Raw genomic sequence first — 26,734 nt, 5'->3', positions numbered from 1 at the left:
ACGTGGTATTCTTCATTGTATTCCCAGCATCAAGCATAGTCCCATCTGATATGTAACGACTGCTCAGTACGTATTTATTAAATACATGAAAGGTGAATGACAAAGTAAAATGCCACTGATAAAGAGGCTTTGTATAGTTTTCTTTCCATTATTTTTCTTTTTTTTTTCCAGTGCCTTGCATTTGGGTTTGTTCATCTATTTACATAGTCACTTTTTATGTACTGCCTGTTTTTCTATCATTTTAATTGTTTTCTTTTTATTGTGAATTTGCAAGTTGGAGGCCAGCCTGGACAACTTTAGCAAGTCTTTGTTTCAAAAATTTAAAAAATAAAAAGAAAGAAAAGATTGGGTATGTAGCTCTGTGGCAAAGCAGTCCTAGGTTAAATCCCCAATACCAAAAAACAAAAACAAAACAAAAATCCACAAACAAACAAACAAAAAAAAGGCTTATGCAGCAACTTAAAAATTAATTTGCATTTTAGTTTTCCATCTTTAATTAATTTAAGATTTGCCAAAGAAAATTGTCTTTGTTAAAAAGACACCCTTGTTTTATATTGTGGTGGGAAAATGATCTCGGAAAACAGAAATCCATTTCTGCACAAAGTTCGTGATGCTAGTGTAAGAGAAAAAAAAAAATCACAAGAAGTTGTCCCAAATTTAGGAGAGCTTCTCATTAAACACATGATTTCAGTTGTTCTCGGGCTGGAAAAAAAGTTACAAGATGTCTCCATAATACCTTTTACTTCCTTATGGGTTCTCGACACCCCGTCCCCACCCCCTCCCCAATATGATGAATCGAGTTGTAAAAACCCTGGAATATGACAATATAGTTTATGGCACTTTTAGTTACAAGTATTCTGCCAAGATGAGCTTGGGAACAAGAGGAAGTGGACCTGAATTTACAGCAGGCCAGTGATACAGAGCTTTCCAGCAGCAAGCCCGTGTAACTTTTTAATACTTCACACGGTGGAAAAGATACAGCTGTCGCAGGTCGCGCCTCTGGTTAATGTTCAGGAGGGAGAAAACTGAATGCAGAAATGTTTCTCCAGATGTGTGGTTTTTACATACTTTATACGACCTTCCGGAATGTTATCACTTAGTGCTGTTTTGAAGGTCACTGTTTTTTTTCCCCCACATCTTTCCAATTAGGAATTAAGGTCATAATTGTACCTTTGGTGCTTAGTGGACTCGTTTTCCGTCAGCTGGTGATTTAAAGATGTCTTTGTCTATCTTTCTTCCTCTTTCCCTCTCTCTCTCCTCCTGCCCCATTACCTAGTTTCAACTTTGCAGACTGCCTTTGAACTTCTGTTTCCCTCAGGTAGACAATTTAGAATCTTTGTTTTCCGTGGGGTCATGAAAAAGTATAGATTCTCATAAATGGCTCTTTGGGCAGGAGAACCAAGAATGTTTAGTGAGAATTGCATTGTTTTTGTTTTTGTTTTGATACTAGGAATTGAACCAGGGGCACTTTGGTACTGAACTACATCCCCAGCCCCCTCCACCTTTTATTTTTATTTAGAGACAGGGTCTCACTAAGTTACTTAGGGTCTTACTAAGTCAGTGAGTCTGGCTTTGAACTTGCGATCCTCCTGCCTCAGCTTCCCTGGGCTGCTGAGACCACAGGTGAGTGCCACTGCCCCCAGCTCAATATCCCGAGTTTTGAGTCAAATTAGTGACACACTTATAGAGTTAGTAGCCATCCTCTGAAAATCCCCAGAGTGATTTATTTATTTGTTTATTTATTTATTTTGCCTCTTTTAAAAGTTACTTGAATTTTAAATGTTTTTATTTTAAAAAAAAAATTTATGGGCTGTTGGGCATGGCGATGTACACCTGTGAATCCCAGTGACTCAGGAGGCTGAGGCAGGAGGATCACAAGTTCCAAGCCAGCCTCAGCAACTTAGCAAGGCCCTAAGCAACTCGGCAAGACTTTGTCTCAAAAACAAAAAAATAGTAAGAGTTCAGGATGTGGCTCTTTAGTTAAGCCTCCTTGGGTTCAATCTCTAGTCCCAAAATAATAATAATAATAATAATAATAATAATAATAATAATAATAATAATAAATAAAAGGTCAAGTAAGAATCATCAAGGGTCAGCAGAGGATGACGACATTTTTACCTGCTCTGCCTCCTCCTCTCTGGACCGAGGCTGGTTTTCCTGGAACTGGCCGCTTTCTGTTACCGTCTCGGTGCACCAAGACAGTTGAACCACCTATAAATCAGCAGTCAGGGTGGAATCTTGGCAGAGGAGGTCCCCGTCAGGAAACCAGCATTCTGTTTATATTTAGATAATTTTCACGCATGGCCTCTGGACACTTGATCCAGTAAAAGAAGTCGAAAGAACAGAATACTTATTATGAGTCATCAGTTCACCTATTTCCAGTTAGGGGTTTGATTCCAAGTAGACTGGGAAGCAGGGGGGGGTGGGAAATAAAGGCATTATCTCTTCTGACTTCGTGGGCCAGATTTATAGAGTGTGAGACGCCTGACAGAAGAGACAACAGACACCACAGCAGAGAAGGTTGTCCGCCCGCCAACAGCTGGCCTGAGTGCTCCCCGCGCCACTGTCGAGAAAACCCCCAGACCCGACTCCAGAGAGGCAGGGATTCCCTTCTGTGGCAAAGAGCAAGACCGAACACTGTCCCGCAGTGTAGACGAGTGAGATGGAGAAAGTCTTTCATGCATAGATCCATATCACAGAGGATGTATGAAAGCCAAGGATTTTCCAGCCAAGAATGGCACTTGCTGGTTTTTGTTTTGTTTTGTTTTGTTTTGTATTTGGACTTGACTTTTATCAGTCACTGGTCAAGTTGAAATTTGAAACTTTTTTTTAAATATATTTTTTAGTTGCTGATGAGCCTTTATTTTATTCATTTATTTGTATGTGCTGCTGAGAATCAAACCTCAGAGCCTCACACAGGTGAGGCAAGAGCTCTACCACGGAGCCACCACCCCACCCGAAATTTGAAATTTGAGTGTCCTTTGTTATCAACTAATCAGGGGAACAAAGTAAACAAAAAAAGAATGATTCCTTAGGACCCCAGTGGTGTGGGTAAAGCTCTGTCTTCCCTTGCACGATACACATACCATAAGGGTAAAATTGGAATAAATAGTATTAACTCCTGCCAGACACAGTGGTGCAGGCCTGTCATTCCAGCAAATGGGGAGGCTGAAGCAGGAGGATCGAATGTTTGGAGTCGGCCTCACCAACTTAATGAAACCCTTAATTTTTTATATATATATATATATATTAGTATATATACACAAAATATATATAAAATGTATATATAATGTATATATACAAAATATATATAATGTATATATACAAAATATATAAATTGTATATATATTATAATTGATGATCATAATATATTAATTTTAATAATTAATATACTGCATTATATACTAACTATTACATATATAATGAAGTTCTGCTCCTGGAGCCTACTCTGTAGTATAATTGTGTTGTCATTTTTTTCTCCTTGATTCTGATGGTCATTCCGTCCCTCATTGTCACTTCCACTCAAGGAGGATAAAAAGGGATAATAGGAGTGGAGAATATCTCTATTTGTAGCTCTGTTGGTTTTTAAATTATCCTTGGGACCTTTAGTATTTATCACTGAGGATGATTAATAATTAACTGGAGCCACAGAATGAGAGTGTGTACTTGCTGGGGAGAAACCAGCCGTGGGGACCTCTCTAATTCCAAAATAAGCAGGTGGCCGAGGTGGCTGGTTAAATGCTCGAAATTGCTGACGCTTCTGCATGTGGTGCTGGGCGGGAACTCAGGGCCTCACGCCCGCTAGGCAGGGCCTCTGCCTGAGCTGCAGCCCAGTCGCTGTTGCTGCTAGTCCCTGAGATCCATGATTGCAGAACAAGTTTTCCCGGGAAAGCCGCATTGCACGTTGTATATCTTTCTCTGATCATTACCAGGTTAGCAGTTGTTTAACCAGTAAATGAGCTGTACGTTTTCTCTTGTTTTTTATTGTAGAACAATATAAGTAATGTAGAGTTTCCAAGTTCCCCAGGATGGGCTATACGGACAGTATTACGCAGCCACTACCCCTGTCTGTTTCTAAAATGTTTTCATCACCCCAAGCTGATACTCTGTGCCCACTGGACAGAAACTCTCCATTGCCCATGCCTAGCCTGGGGTTACCTTTATTCTAATTTCTGTCTCTTGGAAGATGCGTATTCCAATTATTTTATGTAAGTGGAATTGGGCGGTGTTTGTTCTTTTATATGTGCCTCATTTCACTTAGCACAATGTCATCAAGGCCTGTCTATACTGTAGTGTGTATCAGAACATCATTCCTTTTTATGGCTGAATAACATTCCTTTTTATGTGTAGACCCGTGTATATATAACACACAAACACGCTTTGTTTATCTGTTCATCTTAGGTGGTTTTATCTTTTGCTATTGCACATAATGCTGCTGTGCCTATTGGTGTTCAAGTATCTGAGTTTCCACTTCCAGTTCTTCTGGGTACATGAGTCACATGGCTTACTAGTTCATTTTCCATTGCTATAACAAAATACGTGAGGTTGGATGACTTGCAAAGAAATGAGGTTTTAGAAGCTCAGGGGCATGGCACTGGCATTGGCTGGAGTTTAGTAGGACCTCATCACTGGTCTTGTCGAGTCCCTTCTCAGGCGCTCATGGGCCATGGGACATGTCATCTTTGGAGAAATGTCTGTTTGTCCTTTTCTTTTTTTTTATATTCCTTCTGTCCTCCTCCCACTCCTCAGCTCGTTTTCTCGTCGTCTTCTGCATAAAGTCAGAAGTGTTCTTTCCTTGGCACGCAGGTGAATGTTTTCCGTCCAGCCTTCCACGGCTTCATAGGTTGGATTAAGGCCAAATGCTTTCTGTGCTCTTGCCAAAAATCAGTGCCTGAGAATCTGCCCCTCCTCAAATGAAAAAGTTTTTTTCTGGATGCTTTAATGCCGTGGGATTCTGGAATTTTGTTCCTGAGTGTCGGTTTGATGAGGCCACGGGCAGGATATGCTTCTCTGAGAAGCATTCTGGAAAAAAACGATGGCTCCATAGAGATCGTCTCCTCTCAGACCAGGCGTCACAGATTCTTGGGGACTCACAAAGGTATCCCTGGGCTCCGAGAGTCGCACAACTTAAAGATGCTGTTTTCATATCATTCAAAATCCACAAAGTCATTATTAAAGCCTGATTCTCTCGATTTAAGAACATTTGTATGGAATAAGACTTTGTTTACGTCAGTTTTCTAAACCTGGGTGCACAGGACCTCTGCAGGGGTGAGAGGGCACAACATGGGCAGATCTGTAGAATCTTATTTTTCATTGAAAAGCAAACCGTATCGTTAAATTCAAGAAGGACTAATGAAAGTCAGCCCCTCTCCTTTTACAAAGAAGGCCCAGAGAAGTGAAGTGACCGGCCCAGGAGAGCACAGCAAGTTAATAAAATCAAGCCCAAGTTCTCCAAGGCTTAATTCGGTGTCCCTTGTACTTGCCTGGGACTCCTGCAATGATCCTCCTGCCTCCTTTGGCTTCATAGTGTGGTGGGGAAGCTGTCACTGAAACCAGGAGAGCTGTGAGGGAGACGGAAAGGTCATGTGAGATTTACAGAATGGTGACGGGCGGTTTCGCCTGGCCTGAGGGCCCAGGGGATTGCTTTTGTATGTGGTCAGGAGAGGAGCTACCTTACAGGAGCTGAGTGTGCGGTGGCACAGAGGAATTCAGGCATGAAGCCCCCAGGATTTAAGTGCAGGAAAGAAGACCGCGGAGGCTGCAGAGATCAGCAAGGACTAGATCATTCCAAGGCAGCTTGGGCTTGGCCATCAGAAGTCAGGACAGCGTTTAAACGGGGGAGAGCTGTCGTCTGGTTTGCATCTTGAGACGTGACTCTGGCTACTGTGCGCAGAATGACTGGAAGAGATAAGAGCAGGCAGGTCACCTGCTAGGAAGCTACTGGAAGGTGAGAGGGGAGAGCAGCTTGGATGACGGTGGAGAGACTGGACGTGGAGAGAAGTGGTTGCTGTGACTATTTCAACAAGCAGAGTCGAAAAGAATTTTCACGACTGACTGCCTATGGGTATTCATTAGCACAGGCCATTAGGACTTTTGCAGCAGAGATTTGTGGATGATCAGCTGGGAGACTGGAGGAGCTCACTGGACGAGCATCGGTGTGGGGGAGTAGATTTGAACACAGACTTTGACCTGTAGAGTCTGAGTTGTGTGCAAGCCCCTTCCTCACTAAGGATTGAACCCAGGGCCTTGTGGATGCTCATCAAGCTCTCTACCACTCCTGCACCCCTTACCCCCACATTATTTCTTTGAATCTTCACAAGAGTCCTGTTTTACAAATGAAGAAACTTAAGACTCACGTGTCTTTCACGAAGTTACGTCCCTAGTGTATATCAGGTGGTGCTGGGATTTGAGTTTAGGCTTATTTAATTTAATATTTTACCTTATTTATGGTACTGCAGTTTGAACCCAGGCCTGCTCTCCCCCTGAGCTATATCCCAAGCCTTTTGATTTCATTGAGACAGGGTCTTGCTCAATTGCCTCATCCACGGGACCTTCCTGCCGTGGCCTAGGCATAGCTAAGTTTAGAACCGACCTTCTTTGTGTTTCCATACCTCCCTGGAAGTCAAGACGCCTGTCTTCTCTCTCTTGCTGCTCCTCTAAGAATGCATCCAGACTAAGCCACTTATCATACTGCTTCACAGCACAATGATTTATTTCCATTCACTCTGTCCCTCCACCCCCATCAAGAACTCTTCCTTCTTCCCTGTCTCCGTTGCTCCACACCTTCCTCTTCTCTTCATCCATCCAGTTGTTAGTTTGATCAGTTAACCAGACAGTAGTCTGGATTGATGCAATAATAGTCTTGGAGGTTCTGTTGAGTGACATGGATGCATAGTAGCGTAGCTGTCTGGCCCCTGCCCTTCAGGAAGCCACGTTCCTGGGCTGACTGAATCCTGCTCCCCATACACCCCCTCGCTGAAACCCCATGACTCCAGGGAGCCTTTTCCACGTGCCGCCCCATTTTGACATGTTCTGCTGAATCCCCGAGAAACTTCATCGTTTCCTGGCAGAGAACCAGGCCCACCTTGTAACATCCTCTTCTTTGAAGGGCTGGAATTCTTTTTCAAGTCATGAATCACACTGTTGAACTATTTACCTCTTTGCAGCATGTATGTCCATCAAGTTTCTAAATTCCACGAGGGCAGACTCTGTATCTCCCAGAGTATCTTGCGAGTGAAGAATTTGGGGTCTCCCCCTCCCTTTGGCATTGGGGATGAGTCCAGGGATTTGAGCGTGTTAGGCAGGTGCTCTACCACTGAGCCACGACTCCAGATTCTTTAATTTTTTTCTGTGTGAGAAAGAGTCTCACCAAGTTGCTAAGCTGGCTTCAAACTTCCTATGTATGGGCCATGGGGCCCAGGTGGTTGTCTTTGTTTTGTTTTGTTTTACTAAATTCTCTCAACAAACATTTGCTGATTTGAGTTAAATACTTTACAAGATGATTTTAATCTGATCGAATAATCTAGGTCAAATTGCATATCTTCTGTGTCAGTTTTCAGTAAAATGCAAATAGCCCTCACCTCTAAACACTGAATAAGTAATATATGTAAAAGTGCTTTGTAAACTCTAAGGGATTATATAAGTGTTACTGATTATCTTGGACCTTGTGATCAGAGTTACCCTATCCCAGGTCATTCCAATAAACCTTCCTGCCCCAACTTTTACTTCAGTTAGTCATTTGATCTATTTTTTATCTCTATTATTCTGTCATCTAGCTCCTTACAGTGGAACACATTTATTTGCTCCAAGTTTATTTCTAATTTTTTTCTTTATTTCGTTTGCTCCTAAATATGTCCTTATTTGTGACCCCAGACTCAAATGGTATGACCTGTTGTCAGACAAACCCGATCTCATGGATCCCAAGGTCTAAAGGTTTCATGGGCCCCTCATACGCAAAAGTGGAAGGAATACAAATTATTGTTCACTGTCTTGCAAAGTTGATTAACCCACTTACTTGCAGCTTCAGATTGACAGGGTTTGTTGTCAGGAATTAAGTGCTGAGAGGTTTTTTTTAGTTTGTTTTAGAAGTCTGTATACTGTCTAAAGTATATGCCAGGGCTGGTACCATCAAAGCATGTATTGCCTCAGGGCACACTTATGGGACCTTGGCAGACTTGGTAATAACCCCCAAATACAATGCTCTCACTAAGTAAGGCTTATGATTCAGAGTTCCCAAGTGCTAAGAATATACTGAATTGAATTCTTCCCATTTTTGCTGTTTTCGCAGTTTTGGTTCATTGTAATTAACGAACTAAGCTTTATTTCATTACCCTCATTGAAATAAGCTGTTTCAATCATTTGAAAAATATTTTTACTAGGATAATTGTTTGAAGGTGGTTCCCGTGTGGTTAATGCCTCTCCCACCTTAGATACCCTGAATACATACATTGGCCATTGTTATTGTTATTTATGTTGAAAGACATTAAAATGAGATTGGTAATCCAGATGGGCATTGCTTACTTCACATCTGGTTCCTTGAAAAATAGCCAGATGCAACAATTCTTAATGCAAGAGAAGCCCGGGGCAAGAGCCTCGCAATTCCCAGCCTCCTTTGCAAAACAACTGCCCCATGTGAACCTTCAGTGTTTAAAAGAAAAAGAAAGAAAAAGAAAATTCATTGCACCACATTCTGATCATAGATTTTTCAATAATTCATATAATACCTAGATTACTGAGGTAACCATCAGAGTGGAAGGCAATGCATAGGGGGCCAGGAGACAGCTATGACAGCAGTGACCTAGTTTCTAGTGGCCAGGACCAAGAACATCATGATACATCTCTCCTCTCTACATGTCCACACCTTGCTTAATCTTAAAGTGACAATGACCTGGTTTGCATGTGACAGCCCCAGTTTATGTTCATTGTCCCTCTCCATTCTTCAAATGTATCCCTGTTTGGGTAATAAAAATATAGGGTCATCTTAATTAAATCCCTTCATCTCAGAGACGTTAATCTGCAGGGCAAAGGATTGGGAATGACGAGAATGTACCACACGGGACAATGATACTCAGGAAGAGACAGTCCAGGAACCAGAAAGCTACTGATCAGAATTCTCAGTAACAAAGAAGCCAGGAGGGTAGCGGTGTGAGCCATTAGTCCCACTACCGTAGAGGCTGAGAAAGGAGGATCGCTTGAGTTGGAGGCCAGCCTGGGCAACACGGTGAGACCCCACCTCAAAAAAAAAAAAAAAAGAAATTCTCAGCAATAAGATGAAGGTTGAGCTGCAAACTGATACATATTTATGAACACATCCTGAGCCTCACAAGATACACCAGTTTGGTGGTGGTTGCTCTTGGGAAGTTAGGGGGAGATGAAGGATAATAACCGGGTCAGGAGCTTGTGGTATCTTTGATGCAGTCCTACCGTTAAGCTTCCTGTCTGAGGTTTTCCATGTTGTGTTTCACCTCTTGCTGCTCTTTGAGGACTAGTGATGCTGATGTCTAATAAAAACACTTCAGATGAAAAAAAAAAAAGATGGGAGATAATGGTTCTTTAGAAAAATGGAAAGGTTTACATTATTCTAGATAACTCTGCTTTTCTTTTGAAAAACCTTAGCTAAACATCCCTGCCACTTTGCTTAGTAATCTACTCTGAAATTTAATTTTGTCAGCCATAGAAGTAAGCTTATAGTGGATGTGTTTCCCCTCCACAGAGTCCTCTGGATTTATAGCTGTTATGTTTAATAATCAATTGTGACACAGCATTTGTATTTCATTTAAAGTAACTTTTAGCAAGTATAAGAGCAATCGCTACTATTGCAGAGTGTACAGAAAAATACCTTCTAAAAAAGGATCATTCCATCACAGAGAGAAAAGTTAGCATTGTGGTATAATTCCTTTCTACTTTTAAACACACACACACACACACACACACACACACACACACACCGTATTTTCTCTTATTTTGTATTTATTTTTCGCAGTATTGGGGATCAAACCCAGGGCCTGTGCAAGCTAGGCAAATGATCTACCACTGAGCTTTACCCCAGCCCACATCTGTGTATTTTAACATTTATTCAATGAAGTGCTTAAATTATAACCTTAAGGAAGATGTTTTTAATGTTCTGGTAACAATAGGAGAAGCTAATTATTTGCATAGAGTTTTTTTTTTCTGTTTTGTTTTGGAAAAGGGTCTCACTGTGCTGACCAGGCTGGCCCCAATCCCCTGGGCTTGGCCGGTGCTCGGTGAGACCCAGGAGTAAGACCTTCGGTTCAGTCCCCAGCGCTCCTCCAACCAAAAAATTGTCATTATAACTTTCCCAAACTCTTGGGCTCAAGTGGTCCTCCTGCCTCATCCTCCCTAGTAGTGGGATTATAAGAATGCACCAGGGGCCTGAGGGCATAGAGCTTTAAAACATGAAGTTTTAGGTAACATGTTTAATGCTAATGATACCCATCTAAGGCAGAGCAGGTACTACTTCCCTTTCTGCACATGGGGAAATGGAAGCCTAGAAGCGTCCAGTGACTTGCCCAGAGACCCTGGCACCAGGAGATCCTGAGCTACAACTCTGCCCCTTTACAGTCCAAGGCTTTTTCTATATATAGCTCAGGGACTTGATCATACCCAAAGTGTCAAGCACCAAAAAATGGAATCAAATCTAAAGAACTAATTATGAGCAATTGATTATTTAGCTGTAAGAAGAAAAGCAAGGGAGAAGAAGATTGTGAGTGGTATTTTTTAGGTGTGGGTAAGAACATTTTCCAAAGAAAGAAAACCATCTTCTGAAAATAAAACAAGGGGATCGAGCTTCTTATGAACATTTAAGTTTGGGGCAAGCTACTTTCCTAGAAGCCTTTAAACCTCCAAGTGTCTTATTCATTTGGAATTTAAAAATCAGTCAATCAAATCTTTAATACCTAACTAACGCCATATTTAGAATTGTCAGTGAAGCAAAAGGCGTCCATACTCTCACCTGTTTTCAAAGGACTTAACCTGGAGAAATAAAACAAAGATGAAACAAATTAGGTCTAAACTATGGGGTGTGGACTCTACGCAATGAATTATTAAGGGGTAAGAACTAATGAATTGGCATTCACTGAGCATTTTACTTTGTGATAACCAAGAAAAACATATATCATTAAGCATTATAGCCTAACTCAGATAAGAAAACCAGAAATGAGTCCCATTGGATGGAGGAAAATAGGACTATATACATTTATTCATCCATTAACGCTCAACATTTATTGAGCACCTACTGTATATACCACAGGCACATCTATCTACCATAGGCATCTAGAAATGAGTGGATAAATTATTTTGAATAGAACTTAAATCACATGTTAGGAAATAGTGAGCAATAAGATGGGCACATGGGGGGGGACATGCATGCACATACGCAGATGGCGGCAATAATAAGCCTTTTCAAAAGTTAGGCTGATTCTCTTTAGGCACAAGAGTTAATAATAGAGAAGCCCTTCAGAATTTAAATTTACTGAAGAGAAAAGCTCAAAGCAAATATTAGATGCCTTCTAATATACTCTCCTTCCCCTACCTCTGCTTGAAAAACAGGGAAATCGAGACCAGAGCCGTTGCAACTGGTGTAAGTTTATAAACCAAGTTCGTAGCAGAACCGAAGGCCGTGTGTGTGTGTGTGTGTGTGTGTGTGTGTGTGTGTGTGTGTGTGTGTTTTGTTGTTGTTGCTGTTTGTTTGATTTTTTCCCACTTCTTCGCCTTATCCCATTCTGTCTCTTAAAGTTAGCTAAAATGTCTTTCCTCCTCCCTGCTCCAGCACTAAGTTGCAGATCTTAGGTCCTCAGTAAAAGGTTGGGATTGTGATTGACCATCAATCATTGATAGAAAAAAATACAGTTTAGAAGATGAATCTGTCTCGGTTTCAGGGACGTCCTATCTGCAAAATGCCAAAAGCCTCCATAGGCCAAGAGGACACCATTTTGAATAAATGTTTCGCAGTCACAACACTCAAGGACCGTGTCTTAAACTGAACTCTGTCACCTAACTGGCTGTGGGGTTTTGCACTAGCCTATTTTTTCTAAATTAATAAAATGAGAGGGTATAGGAAGGTTTCTGAAGTCAGTTTCAGTTTTACAGCTATATTTAAGTAACACTCAAGTACAATACAGATGTCAAGGGAAGTTTTTTTCTTTTTAAATTGTTTTGTAGTTATAGATAGAATTTGGGGGGGGTAATATTTATTTATTTATTTTTGCATTACAATTGGACAGAATATTTTTATTATTTATCTTTATGTGGTGCTGAGGATCGAACCCAATGCCTCATGCCTGCTAGGCAAGTGCTCTACCACTGAACCCCAACCCCAGCTGCCCCCCCCAGAAGTTTTTTTCTTAAAGATTTCTCAGTGTTCACCTCATTTCTATCGTAATTCAACTTAAATTTGCACAAAATCAGCCATAAATTCTTTACATTACTCTTAGACATCTGCACAACCAGAAAAATTAAAAGATGACAAGTTACAAGACCCTTCACATTCAAAGTAAAAGTGCCAAGTGGAAGCCACCGCTGTCACACGTGCTTCCTGGGGTTTGGCACTTTCTGCTACTCAGCGCCACGTGTATTTGATTAAGTTTTCCCAGAAGCTGGGGATGTTGCTCCATGGTACTTCCCTTGCCCAGCATGCACCAGGCCCCGGGTTCAATCCCCAGCGCCACAAAAATATAGACAAGAAGATGGGGATTCTTCTTAAATCTGTATAAACTTTCCCTAGACCTTTCTCTTTTCTGAACTCCGCTGTGAAACATGCCTTTCTACAGCATTCCTGGATCTCACGTGGCCTCTGGTTGACTCACAGGGATCATTCACATACGAAATGGCTACTTTGTCCTTACCAGTCGTGGGTAGCTGGAGTGGCACTGCTGGGTACAGGGAAATCACTAAAATAAACCGTAGCACTGAAAACTGCTTTCACCAGTGTTTGGTTATAAAATCATCCAGGTATATTTGTTTTTTTAAAAAAATATATTTTTTAATTGTGAATGGATCTTTTATTTTACTTATTTATTATGCAGTGCTGAGGATCGAACCCAGGGCCTCGCACATGCCAGGCAAGTGCCCTACCATTGAGCCACACCACCCCAGCCCCCAAATACATATTTCTATTTCATTAAAGCAAAAGCAAAATTAAAGACATCGCATTGGGGTTATAGCTCAGTGGTTGATTGCATGCATAGTATGCACGGAGCCCTGGGCTTCAATCCTCAGCACCAAAAAAAAAAAAAAAAAGTGCAGAGAATTAAAAACTTTGTCAAAAATTAGAATCTACCTGTCCGTCAACTGCAAGGATATACAAAATATGCTGTGTCCATACATGGCTTCGTCTAGACAGTTCCACAGTAAGAACCAGTGAGCTCCTCGCACACGCTACAGTGCGGATAAACCCCGAAGACGGAAAGTGCGAGAAAGCCAGGCTCGTGGAACCCTGTGATCTGTGATTCCATTTGTGTGCGGCATCCAGTGAAAGCAGAAGAGCTATAGACACAGAAAAGTAGATCAGTGGTCTCCTGGGCTGGGGGGCTGCGGGAGTCAGGGGGGGGGCGTGAAACACCAGGATTGGATGTAAATGAGCATCAGAGATCTTACCAGTTGACCGTGTCCCAAGACTGACTTAGGGTATTGGCTGCAAAACTAGGTAACTATACCGCAGTCCATTGAATTACACATTTGAAATGGTCAACCTTGTGAAATGTAAAATACACCCCAATAAAGCTGTTGAGAAAAGGGCTTTTGATAAAGAGCCATAGGACTTCCTGAGAATATTTATCTGCTAGATACCCGCCTCCCCCCAGCGCATAGCAAGGAGCCTGAGTTGAAACAGAAAATGACTATTTTAGTGGAACCAGGGAATGGGTCTAACTTTGACTGGGTCACTCACTCTGTAATAACCTTAGACAAGGCTGTGGGCCCGTCACTGAACCTTATTGTGCCTTAGTTTCCCCTTCTGTAAATGAAGAACACCTCTGTGCCTCAGTTTCCCCAGCTCTACATGAAGAGGAAGTTGTGAGTGAATGTTCTCTAGCGTTCCCTGTACCTATGACAGTCCCCTCCTACCATTTCTGTCTATCCCCTTCCCAATACTCTCTTCAAGGCCCCTTCCTGCAGCCCGGCACATGCATGGTCCCGTGAACTCTCAGTCGCCAAACTTTCTTGACCTGGATGCACAGGGCTCTGGGGTACACTGTTCCCAGAAAGTCTGTCTGAAAGTCCCCCGCTGAACCGATTGGCATATCATTCGAGAATCTCCCAGAGGCTACGTTCTCATCGTCTGTCCCTCCCTTACGGAAGGTCTCCCACACAGCACGGGTACACTTCACCTTCAGGCGGTACACGAGGGAAACAATGGCCCATACAATGGGAATCATCTCCTGTGGGAGAACCCGGCCCATTGTTTTCTCGGCTCTGCGCCTGGCTTTGGAGCTCCGAAGAGATTTTGGCTGGTCCACCTCCACGGATTCCGAAGTCACAGTTAAGCAATCTGGCCTCCTGCCCACCCCATCTCATTTCAATGTGTAGGATACTTGTCAATCTGCCCAGAGTTACTGTAGGCATTTTGAGCACTTCATCTGAAAGTGTGCAGTAGATAACAAAGAAAAACATAATTAGAAGGAGGACTGAGTTAAGGCTCAATTTTATTTTAATTTTGTGGGGAGTAGGTGGGTGGGTGGGAGGGAAGTCCCCTTATTTGGAGAATTGCAAAAGTTATTTCTTGTCTGTCTTCCTGTTTTAATCTTTGCTTCAGTTAAAAATGTTTCTAAATGCCTCAGATGAAAAGTTTATTAAAATGGAGCTCCTTTTTGGAAATATAAAAACATAACATCTTCCTCTGGCTTGGGGGTCTCTTCTGCAAAAAAGCCGCCCTGGGTATGAGGAGCAAGCTGAGCGGCTGGCCTGGGGTTTAATTAGCCCACAAACCTGCCCAGGATCCTAGGCTCTCTTCTCAAAGCCACAACTTCGAAAGAACCCAAGTTTGTATTCTAACTATCCTGCATCATTTAGGAATAATAACCACTTGCAAAAAAAAAAAATTGAAAACTCTCTTAATGGAAATTTCTAGGTAAAAAGGAAGCATTCATTATATCACTTAGGGGTTGGTTGGCAGTTGTGAACAGACAACAAAAAGAAAAAAGATTAGATATCTGAAGAACCAGGAGCATGGGTATTGCTTGTAACTGCCAGAGGAAAAAAAACAAAAACAACAAAGACTGAAGGTTAAATAAAATTTTTAAAAGTAGCTGAGAAAACATTATCAACAGCAGGCCAGGGAGCCTGCCTGGATCCCGGCTGGACTTGGCCACCCATCCACATAAGAAATAGATTTTATGTAGTTTGATCAAACGGTGAAGAAGCAGCTGCTTCCCTGGCTACCAGGAATGAAACTTAGGTGTGTATTGTATGATGTGAACTTTCAATGGATGGAGGAAACAGGCCTACCCAAGAAAGTGTGGTATTGAAGACAGCAATTTTTTTTTTTTTTAATAAAAGGGATGAAGTTAGACCTTTAATCTTCCTTGAAGGAACTGTGTTGGGCCAGTTAGCAAGAATGTCCTACCTCTGGACTTGAGTTCTTGTTTCCTTTAGATATGCTACTTTGGATTCTCAGGTATTTGGTTTCATTAGCGATTAGACTCTCTTCTTGGGAGGCTGAGGCAGGAGGACCATGGGAGGCCAGCCTCAGCAAGTTTTAATAAACTTGTCTTTTCCTGAGTCCACACTTTGAATTTCCAAAAGGAAGTGTTCCTGATTCTATCACTCAGCTGGTATCTCTATCCAAGAGAGCTGCCTTCAGGAACTAAAGCTGTGTGATTTCCCTGAAATATGCAGTCCACCCGGCGGTGAAGAGTAGAGAGAATGAGAACCAGTGGCCAGTACTACAGTATGTGGCATGCATGTAGTTGACACCAAAACAGGACTTCAGTGGCAGTGATTATTATTTACCCTTCTCTCAGGTCACCTACTTATAGCAGAGTGATTTGTTTGTATCTTGTTCCTCTTTACTAAAAAGTAGGGAAAGGGTTTGAGAACCGAAGCTCAGCCTTCCTCTTTGTTGTAGTCCTAGTTATGTGATACTGAAATGCTTTGCTTGGTGCCTCATTGTTCATCATCTAATCACAAACTGGCCTCACTGGCTTCCAAGGATGTTTCCTTTCAAACTCAAGAGTTTTTATGAAGTCTAAGCAAGGTTTTTGTGTCTTAGGACACTGAACACAGCGTCTGACAGAGTAGTCGCTCAGTAAATATGGAATCTAAATGTTAAAACTACTTTATATCTTTTTCAGTCTTATTGTTTTCACCAATGTGGTGAAAGATCTGTTCTACAGCTGGGCATAGTGGCTCACACTATGTAATCCCAGTGATTCAGGAGGCTGAGGCATGAGTATCAGGAGTTGGAGGCCAGCCTTGACCATGTAGGGAGGCCCCATCTCAAAAGAAATTTTTTAAAAAATGGGGGCTCAGAGGTGGGGGATGGAGTTGTAGCTCAGTGTTAGAGCACTTGCCTGGCACATGTGAGGCACTGGGTTCTATCCTCAGCACCACATAAAAATAAACAAATAGAATAAAGGCAGGCTGTCCATCTACTACTAAATAAATAAATAAATAAATAAATAAATAGTAAAAAAAAAAAACCTCATAGGTAAACGTGCTTGCCTAGCATGTGTGAGGCCCTGGGTTCAATCCCCAGCACCACACACATACACACAAAAAAAATTTCTATAAATTTGAATGGAGAGTCCTAGATTGGGAGAAAATTTATAGTGTTATACTAATGAAGATTAAAGAGACAAACTTTTAGGTAATTGACCTAATATACTATTAACTGTTTGATGAATCTTAATTGAAAATATATTCTATATGGCTTATTATTAATTGTCATCAAAATTCAGTTCATTATGCACTGATTTTAGGGGTTTTGGGAACCCCTAAAATGTAGTTCCTTTTAACATAAGAGCAGTAAGATTGCTGCTCTTACTATTTTATTAATCAGACATTATGTATAAGATTTAAGGTTTTGATTATAAGAATTCATAATTAGTGTAATTTGAGCACCTACTCTGTTCCAGGCACTGATTTACATAAATCATCTCTAATTCTCAAAGCTCCTCTATCAGATGAGAAAACAAGAGTCTTAGCAAGATAAAGTGGCCTCTTCAAAGTGAAAATATTTTGTTTGTTTCTTTTGGTACTGTTGATTAAACCCAGGTGTGCTTTACCATTGAGCTACATCCCTAGTTCTTTATTTTTATTTTTTTTAATTTTTAAAATTTTGAGATGGGAATCTTACTGAGCTGCTGAGGGCCTTGCTAAATTGCTGAGGCTGGCCTCAAACTCATGATCCTCCTGCCTCAGCCTCCCAAGTTACTGGGATTATAGAAGTTCACCAGTGAGCCTATCCACGTAAATAGGGTTTTAAATGGTAGATCTCCAACTCAAACCCAGGTCTGACTATATTAAACCAGCTAAAGACAAATAAGGAAAGCTCTAGAGCCAAACATTATCACCAGGTTTTGACCCAGGGCCTTGTACATGCTAAGTAAGTGCTCTACCACTGAGCTACAGGCCCAACCCCAGGTTCCATGTTGAAGTCCTCTTCCAATAATTGCTATTATTTTCTTTTCTGCTTCGAATGACCACCCAGCAAGGTTTTGAGTTTCAAATGATATCAAACACTGTTCAGCTCAAAGGTACTTTTTTTTGGTTAGAGTGATATTACCCTTTTCGTGTGGTAATCTTGATTATTTTCATAAAAGCAAGGAACTGTCATTAGGAAGGGAAAAAAAAAAAACCTCTGTTGGTATCAGAATACTGGGGTGACTCATGCAGAATGTATGAAATGAGGACATTAGTCAGCAAAGTGAATTCCTGAGTCGCTGTTCCAATATCATCAAATTTTAATTACCACGACACTGTTGAGTGCTTACTTTGTATCCAGACTCTGTGATGAACTATGGCATTTGCATGGGTCATTTGTCCACATTACCTGAATCACCTCGCGGCAGATTGAATGCTTCCATGCTGATAGGCTTCTACCGTGATTGCTGCCATTAAGGATAATGGGTCCGAACATTGATCCGAACAGTTTGGAGCTTTGAACTGCGAATCAGGAAACCTGATTCGAAGTTCAAACTCTGCCACTAATTATCTTGGTAATGCCTTGGGCAAATCATTTCATTCCTTTGGAACCCATTGACCACATATGAGAAATTAGAATATGATCATATTAATCTCCCTGGTACTCTTTGTGAGTCATGGGATGTCAGTAGCCTCATATTTTCTTCAATGCAATCATGACATTGGTAAATTGCTTTCCCCCTTGGTACCGTGTATTGAACCTAGAGGTGCTCTACCACTGAGCTACATCCCCAAACCTTTTCTTAAGAAAAAAATAATAATAATAATTTTCTAGTTGTAGATGGACACAATACCTTTATTTTATTTATTTATCTTTAACGTGGTGCTGAGGATCGAACCCAGGGCCTCACACGTGCTAGGCAAAGCACTCTATCACTGAGCTACAGTAACCCCAGCCCCTCAACTCTTTTAATTTTGAGACAGGGCCTTGCTAAGTTGCTGAGGCTGGCCTGCAAGTTGCAGTCCTCCTGCCTCAGCCTCCCAAGTCGCTTGTGCCACCACACCTGGCTATAAATTGCTTCTTTTACGTAAACCACTGCCATTCCCTGTCTCCTAGTTTGCTGTGGCATCCAGGGATTCCTAGTATGGTTCACCCGTGAGAGGGTGTTACTTAAGAAATGTCCATGTAAATAATCTCCAAAATTTAATTGATAAAATCTGAAGTCTGACAAAAGATGAGTGCCGTAGAGGGTTAGGATTTCCCACAACATGTGTACACGTCAGTCGATAATATGGCTCGTGGTATTTTATCATGCAAGAAAACCCAATTACTGGAGAATTTCAGATGTTACTTGCAAAGACACGTTAACATAGCTCAGGCAGTACGTCTTTGGTTCAAAGGTGCAGTAATTTGAAAAGCGTTTAGTTGATCCCTAGAAAGTGGTTAGACAGGTTAGGCTCTTTTTCAGGTATTACAAAAGTTAACTTTTGAAGGAAAAAAGAAAAAGTTCAGTGGTTTTCCTTTTCAAGGCTTTTCGTTTACTATTGGACATTATTTTTCCACATGAAAGTGCCTCATATAATGTCCCTTTGTTATTGGGTATGATAAGGACATAGTCTCTCTGCATTAGAACATGAATAAGAATACAATATATAGCATTTCCATTAAGCTACAAATAAACCAACTTCTGACATTATTCAATATCTTAACATTAGAACCCAAAGAGAAGCCAGGCGTAGTGGCACATGCCTGGAATCCCAGCTACTTGGGAGGCTGAGGCAGGAGGATCACAAGTTGGAGGCCAGCTTCAACAGTTTAGTGAGACCCTGTCTCAAAATATAAAATGAAAAAAGGGCTGATGATATACTTTGGTGATAGAATGCCCCTGGGTTCAGTCCTCAGTACCACAAAACAACAAAGAGACCTTAAAGATTTTGCTCTTTTGTAAAGAGGCCTTCTTACTCTAGAGATGAGAGATATAGATCCAAGGAGCTGAGAATTTGTGGCGGAGACCAGGTTAGAACTTACAACCTTGCCTTTCTGGCTCAATGTCAGTGTTCTTTTCCACTGCTTCAGTGTTAAACACTTTTTAAAATATTACATGTACATCTGCTGGAGTGTACGCTTCAAGTTAGCATCATTTTATTGTTTTTATTTTAAATCAAAAATAATATAGTTCTTAACAAAATTACAGTTTGCTTGGAATTGTTTTTTGTTTTTGTTTTTTGAACCCAGGGGTGCTTTATCACTGAACTTCATCCCCAGCCCTTTTAATTTGTTTTGAGATAGAGCCTTGCTAAATTGCTGAGGCTGGCCTCCAACTTGTGATCCTCCCACCTCAGCCTCCCGAGTGGCTGGGATGACAGGTGTGTGCCACTGCACCTGGCAAAATCACAATTTTTGACAAAAGAAGAATGGATTCTGCCTTTCAAAAAAAAGAAACGAGGCAGATGGATTCAAACGTCTCCTCTGTCGATGGGACTATATGGCTGGCGGTGATGGCTAGGGTAGAATTTGCATCTAGGATACAGGATTATTTGTTCTTCTCAAAGGCATGAGTCCCCTTTGTCTCCTGCTGTCTCCTCCGTGACTGTGAAGAAACCCTGAGCTGATGCAACCGCCCCTTGGAGATAAGGTTCCAAGCCAACTGCACTTGTGCTGGGAGAAGGCAGCTGTCCTGGGTGAGGGTAGAAGGTGGCTTAGGGTGGGGTGACATGCTGGTGGTTGCTTTGGGGCCTTACAGGGAAAATGAAGTCTTGTTGGAACAAGAAGAAAATTGATGCTGTTATCAGTTGATGAGGTCTCTTTTAAGCTCCTCCTTGAAGGATGCATGTGACACAGATGTGGCAATGAGCTCTTCTTTCGCCACTCTTATGATCAACAGGACCAATAAACAAGATTTGAGCGCCAACCAGGTACTGTGCTAGGCTCTGGGGATACCAGGAGGAGGGAGCTGTCAGGGTGCTGCCGGGCTCTCAGGAGCTGACGTCAGTGTTAGCAGCCCTTATATATTTCAGTGAAGCCAATTTTTAAATGAAGTTATGGCAGAAGAAAAAAAAAACTGTACCTACTATTCTATACCAATTCTAGCAGAGCCTGTTTGACCCAAAAGAAACCAATCAAAGCAAGTTTAGAAATCCAAGTTCAAATCCAAGTCAAAAAAAGGCAAGGTTTTCATTAACCTTTAAGACTAAGGTAATGTAAAATATATTTAATATTCTGAGCCGGGCTTGATGGTGCACGCCTGTAACCCCAGCAACCAGGAAGGCTGAGGCAGGAGGATTGCAAGTTCAAGGCCAGCCTTGTCAACTTAGCAGGACCCTAAGCAACTTAGTGAGATCCTGTCTCAAAATAAAAAATAAAAAGTGCTGGGGATGTAACTCAGAGGTAAAGAGCCTCTGGGTTGAGTCCTTAGTATACCTCCCCCTCCAAAAAAATCTGCATTATACGAAGATTCTTTATAAATCATTCTAACAGTGAGTAACGCTAAAAATAACTTCATAGATGGAATATTGTGATTTTAACTTCAGGTGTTTAGATCTTTTCTTCCTTTTTGCTATTGAACCATTCACAATTTTTATGTCTCATTGTGTTTTCCCAAATGTGCCAAGATTTTGGAAGTGTTTTAGTTGAGTCACATTTAGATTCTTCTGGCCAAGGGCTGGTTCCATAAAGTAACGTCACACACGTCTCCTTCTCGAATACCAAACTGACCATTTTTTTTTTTTCAAGTGTCACAAACGGGGAGAGCATGAAGTGGGCTTTCCCTCTCTTCCTTTTATAATCATCCTTCATTCTCATTCTTCGTCGTGCTGAAGCTACAGTGTTACACCCACCGACGTTCCCAGCCCAGCGTCTCCCTGGTCCCCGGAGAGAGGCCCCTCTCCTCCTCTTCCTCGGCAGGAGTCAAGTTCATTCTGTGTACAGCGCAGGAGAGAGGTGTTCTTTGACCGTCCCCCTCACTCTGTAAAGTGACCAAGGATGACCCTTGAAGAGGTACACGGAGCGGCTCCTCTATGGAGATGCAAGGTGCTCATCCCCCATCGGGGGCACCCTAGGCAAGATCTGAGGCTCCCAGAGTTTAGACTGTGGCGTAATGCACCCTCCGCTCTTTGGCCTATTTCAGTACCACATCCTTCTGATTTTGACATTCTGCAGAGTGGGACGCTGGGGAATAATGTGAAGATCTGGAAGGACAGGGACATTCACGTGCACGTCAGAACCATTATGAATTTTCTTGTGATCATGTAGCATCCACTGATAGAAATGACTTCATTTAAGCAAATATATTATTCTTTTAAATTTATTTCTTTTATCAAGATGCAAATATATTGGGCTGGGGATGTGGCTCAGGCGGTAGCGCGCTCGCCTGGCATGCGTGCGGCCCGGGTTCCATCCTCAGCACCACATACCAACAAAGATGTTGTGTCCGCCAAGAACTAAAAAATAAATATTAAAAAAAAAAGATGCAACTATATTATTTCTGATGCCAGCGCAGGCAAGGTGACCTTCAAAGCTAACTAAACTAAAAGATACCTCCTCTAGGTCTGTTGGGGTAATTTTGGTCAATGCAGTTACAGGTGAACGATTGAGGAAGATCCTCGGCCTCTCGGTGTGTTTATCTTCGAGGCCTAGAATAACACTTGGCCCTTAGTAGGTGTTTGGTGAATATCTAACCCATGAGCAGGCGGATGCCCAGCTGTAAACTGAAACTGTCTTCAGTATCTGGGGACAGAACAGGTGCATAAAAGAATAACAGTGTCATCTGCTCGATTCCATTTTCATCCGCTTTAACGTCCACGGGGGCAAGTTATTTCTGAAGTGACCTCCACTTCCGTGTGGTAGGACAAAAGGTTATCAGTAACGTAAAATAGGATCAAACAATCCACGCCGTTCAGCTATGTCATGAGGACCTCGCCATGTCGGATGTGTTGCCTGGCTGGTAAGCGCTGTCAAGAGTGTAAACAGCGTTTCTGGAGCCTGCTGAATGCCAGCCTCCACGCTGATCAAGAGTGTCGATTTTGTGTGTCAGCTGTTTCCACGCTCCATGAAATAACAGCACCGTATTCCCAGCCCCTGGATCAAGGCTTGCCACCTACTGTCAATTAATGCTGAGCTCACAAATGAATGCAATACAACAAATAAAAGAGAATTTTTTTTTTTTTTTAATTTTTGCTTTCAAGTGAGTAACAGTCTGGCCCAGGGCAGGAAGGAATGCCTGAGTTTGGCCAGTGTGTTAGCTGATCCGGGTGTGAGGAATAATTAACTATTAGCAATGACTTCAATGGTTGAGTAACCGAAGCACAGAACTGCTAGAGACTTAGGAGGAAGGCCTGCCTCCCCAGGAGGTTGGCAAATTGATTGGCCTCTGAGAAGAAAAAGAGAGAAGAGAAATAACAGGAGGCAGAGAAATTCATGCCTTGAAGAACGTTTGAAAAGACTGGATCGGGGTGTCGCCCAAATAGTCACAGAGACCACAGTGCAACCTGAGAACCAGGCCATGCTCTTGGCCTGAGAAACAAAGATACCCACAGAGAATTATGTGGCACAAGCGAGCTACATCTTCTTCCAGGGGTGTGGGAACAAGGGGAAGACAGGCACGGAGGGGTTGCCCACCATGACCATTGGCAGTGGAAAAGGAATAACATAGGCCCCCCCCTTTTGTTTATACTGGGGATTAAACCCAGGGGTGCTTAACCACTGAGTCACATCCCCAGCCTTTTTTTTTTATATTTTATTTATTTCCAAACATGGAGAGGGAAGGAGAAACTTTTATTGAGAATTGAAAGGGTCTCGCTGAGTTGCTAAGGCTGGCTTTGAACTCAAGATCCTCCTGCTTCAGCCTCCCCATCCCACTGGGAGTACAGGTGTGAGCAAACACAGGCACTCTTTAATGTCCCTTGAAAGAGTTAACAGACTTTCCCCTTAAGTGACCTCTCACTCTATCCTTGTTGTGCCTGATTTGTTAAAAGAGGCGATGTATACCCTTGTCAGAGTAGAAGACTGCAAGGCCAATAGTAGACTGGCTTGGGCGTGGGGGTCCTGCAAACCTAGATTCTAGTTCCAGTGCCAAATGGGATATATCCCCATTTGGCTGTTTAACTTGGAGAATGTACTTTTCTCATTTCTCATTTTATTAACATTCACTCTCTAATGGGATCCTTCTGCCAATATTGTGATCCTCCATACCCAACACGATCTTCAGAATATTTTAATAAAACTCTTCCTTTTTTCTTTCGGTGCTGGAGACTGAACTCACAGCCTCGTGCATGCTAACCACACGCTCTACCACTGAGCTATACTCCTAGCCCTAATCACTTTAAAAAGTTGAAAAGCCGGGTGTGGTGGTGCCTGCCACCCATAATCTCAGCAACTCGGGAGGCTGAGGAAGGAGGATCGAAAATTCGAGGCAAGCCTCAGCAACTTAGCAAAACCCTGTCTCCAAATTAAAAAAAAAAAAAAAAAGGACTAGGGATATACCTCAGTAGTAGAGCACCCTGGGTTCAATTCCTAGTATAAAAAAAAAAAAGAGTCTGGAATATGAAAGCAGAAATGAGGTGACATTAGGGAATGAAGTGAGATATTGCCACTTCTTAGGAAATAAGGCTGCCATTTGCTCTTTAGTCTCAAATACATCCTGGGACATGAATGGTAGTTATCTATAGGCAGAGTGGGACTTCCATTTTTGTTCTTTTCTACTAGAAAGAAGTGTATTCTTGGCCTTTGTCAATGATTTTTGGTCTGTCTCAAATTCCACCAAGAACCTTACTTAGATTACATCACATCTGTAAGAAAGACAGCCTCGTGTCTGGATTAATTTGGTATATAAGTAAATTTCCAAACACGGAGAGGGAAGGAGAAACTCTTATGGAGGATTCAAAGTCAATGTAGATAAAAACTAATCCTCCAGAGTGATAATTACCCCCATCATTTGGACTGTCGAGAAACTTGCTTTAACTTGAATTACATTAGTTCAGGGCTTTGGGGGCTTAAAATAATGATGTAATTACTCAACTCTCTACTGCATTGTGTGCTCTTCAGCATTTTCCCATCGAGCTATTGCTCCATGATTGACAGGGAAACTTACACTAGTCCCCTTGAAGAGTAAGTAGTTACTCAACCTAGATTAACCAGATATATGGTTATTCCACTTGGGGAATATCAGGACGAGTGTAATTCAGAGAATTATTGCCATCGGATATACTGCCCTCTGTGGGGGCACCTTTTAACACCCACAGCTCACTGCAGTTCCACTGGGCCGTCTGTATGACAAGACCTGCTCCCACATTAGCAGTTTGGCACGGTTCATGTTGATCCTTGCCAAAAAGGGCAAAGGCCTTGAGCAAGAAGCCAGCTTTTTCCTGATTACAAAACTGACCACAATTCCTCGCCAACTTAACAGGGCCAGTCTTTTTTTTTTCTTCTTCTTCTTCTTCTTCTGGTAATGCATTATTCTTTTCAGAAGGAATCTAGTTTTTTCATTATGACATAGCATTTATCATTGAACCATCGACCGTTGAAACATGACTGAAGTGGCTGTCGCTGGATAAACTTTAACTTTTTAAAATAAAGCAAACCCTAACATAGAAAATCAAAACCATATCAGGCCCTCCTCCGTCTCTCGGCCGTTTATAGTTTTCATAGAATTTGGGTAGTAGTTGCTGTCACATTGGATTTTGTAAAACAGTCAACTAAATACCTTAGACATGTAACTTTGGGGTAGCATGCTGGTAGCAGAATTTAAAATATGAGCCGGGCGTGGTGGCACACAGTCTATAATCCTAGCAACTCAGGAGGCTGAGTTAGGAGGATGGCAAGTTCAAGGCCAGCCTCAGCAATTTAGTGAGGCCCTAGGCAATTTAGGGAGACCCTGTCTCTAAACTTAAAAAAAAAAAAAAAAAGGATGTGGCTTGGTGGTTTAGGATCCTTGAGTTTAATCCCTGGTACAAAAAAAAAAAAAAATCCATATCATTTGGGGTGGAGGGGAGGAATACACACAGACACACACTTGAGATCCAAAATATTCTTCAGATAATTGAGATTCAACCAAGGATGGACACCTAATAGAAACTTTACCCAAATAAGTTTCTCTGCTATTTCATAACCCAGGGATTTTGAAGTTTTCCACTAAGACGCGATAGATGTGCGTTTTATTGCAGTTTTTTTAGATTTTTTTTTTTTAGTTGTTGTTGAATACATGCCTTTATTTTATTTATTTATTTTTACGTGGTGCTGAGGATCGAACCCAGTGCCTCGCATGTGCTAGGTGAGCGCTCTGCCGCGGATCCCCAGCCCCAACCCATTTATTGAAATTTTAAAAAATCGATCAAATCCTGAAATGATCTCCGCTCTGCTAATTCCAAGTGTCCCTGCCCCTCTCAAGACACAGAATGTGTGGGTCACTGGCGAGACAGTGTGGCAATGTTTTCCTTGTAATGTACCAAGTCTTGCCAAAGCAGCAAACATTATGACACAACATTCTGTCACAGCTGGCCCTCTCACAGGACAGTGCCAGCCGGTCCTTTCTGTGTTTATTCCGACCTCTCCCAAATATTCAGAAACTAACGTCTTGACTCGTTGGTGGTATTCACACACTCCTACCATCACAAGCCTTTTCCCTTTAATGGATTGATCTCTTGCAAGAAACAGACCAAACGTCAGTGTGAATGACGGCTCATCCCCATTCCACACGGTTATGGGTGAAACTCTGGGAGATCCTCCTGTTGACCCAGAGGGCGATTCCTTCACCGGTTCACTGTCCGCAAGCACCTCACAAGGTAAAGGCGATTCCAGGTGCGGTGGCTGGGGATGCTTTGGGCATTTGCTTTGGGCACTTGCGTAAGGACAAAATTGCGCAGGTTATCTGTTTTCCATTTTATCCTTATTCTGATCCTTTTATGTGTATTCTCCGGTGTTTTCATGCGGAGTTTGCTACTGTAGGGTTCACTTATGAATGCATTCCAAGCCTCCACACAGACTCCTAGCCTAGTCTGCATTTTATATCTGTGTGGGGCTCTTGTTTCGTGGATTTTAAGTATTAAAGGTACATTTATACCCCCAAAACAACCCTATTCATTTTTATTTCCTGAATTTACATGTGTTTCCTACTTAGCTTACTAGAATACTGAAAGGGTC

General features: G+C 42.0%; 1 protein-coding gene across 5 annotated transcripts in view; it reads left to right on the top strand.

The window, feature by feature from the left end:
* Nucleotides 1–26,734, top strand: part of Pparg (peroxisome proliferator activated receptor gamma) — a 167,105-nt gene that overhangs the window by 38,628 nt on the left and 101,743 nt on the right. Inside the window, exon 1 of one of the 5 annotated variants that reach the window (XM_040290998.2) lies at nucleotides 26,128–26,376. The exons of 3 other annotated variants lie outside the window; for them this stretch is intronic. In XM_040290998.2, coding sequence (XP_040146932.1) covers nucleotides 26,295–26,376 — 82 coding nt within the window. In that variant the 5' untranslated portion in view covers nucleotides 26,128–26,294. Of the gene's footprint in view, nucleotides 1–26,127; nucleotides 26,377–26,734 lie in introns of those variants that run through there. One more of the 5 variants, XM_005333792.4, reaches the window with a different exon arrangement.

The sequence above is a fragment of the Ictidomys tridecemlineatus genome, chromosome 16 (genome assembly GCF_052094955.1).
Source record: "Ictidomys tridecemlineatus isolate mIctTri1 chromosome 16, mIctTri1.hap1, whole genome shotgun sequence".
Classification (NCBI taxonomy): Eukaryota; Metazoa; Chordata; class Mammalia; order Rodentia; family Sciuridae; genus Ictidomys; species Ictidomys tridecemlineatus.
The sequence above is the reverse complement of the archived record's forward strand: the minus strand, read 5'-3'. Positions and strand labels throughout refer to the sequence as shown.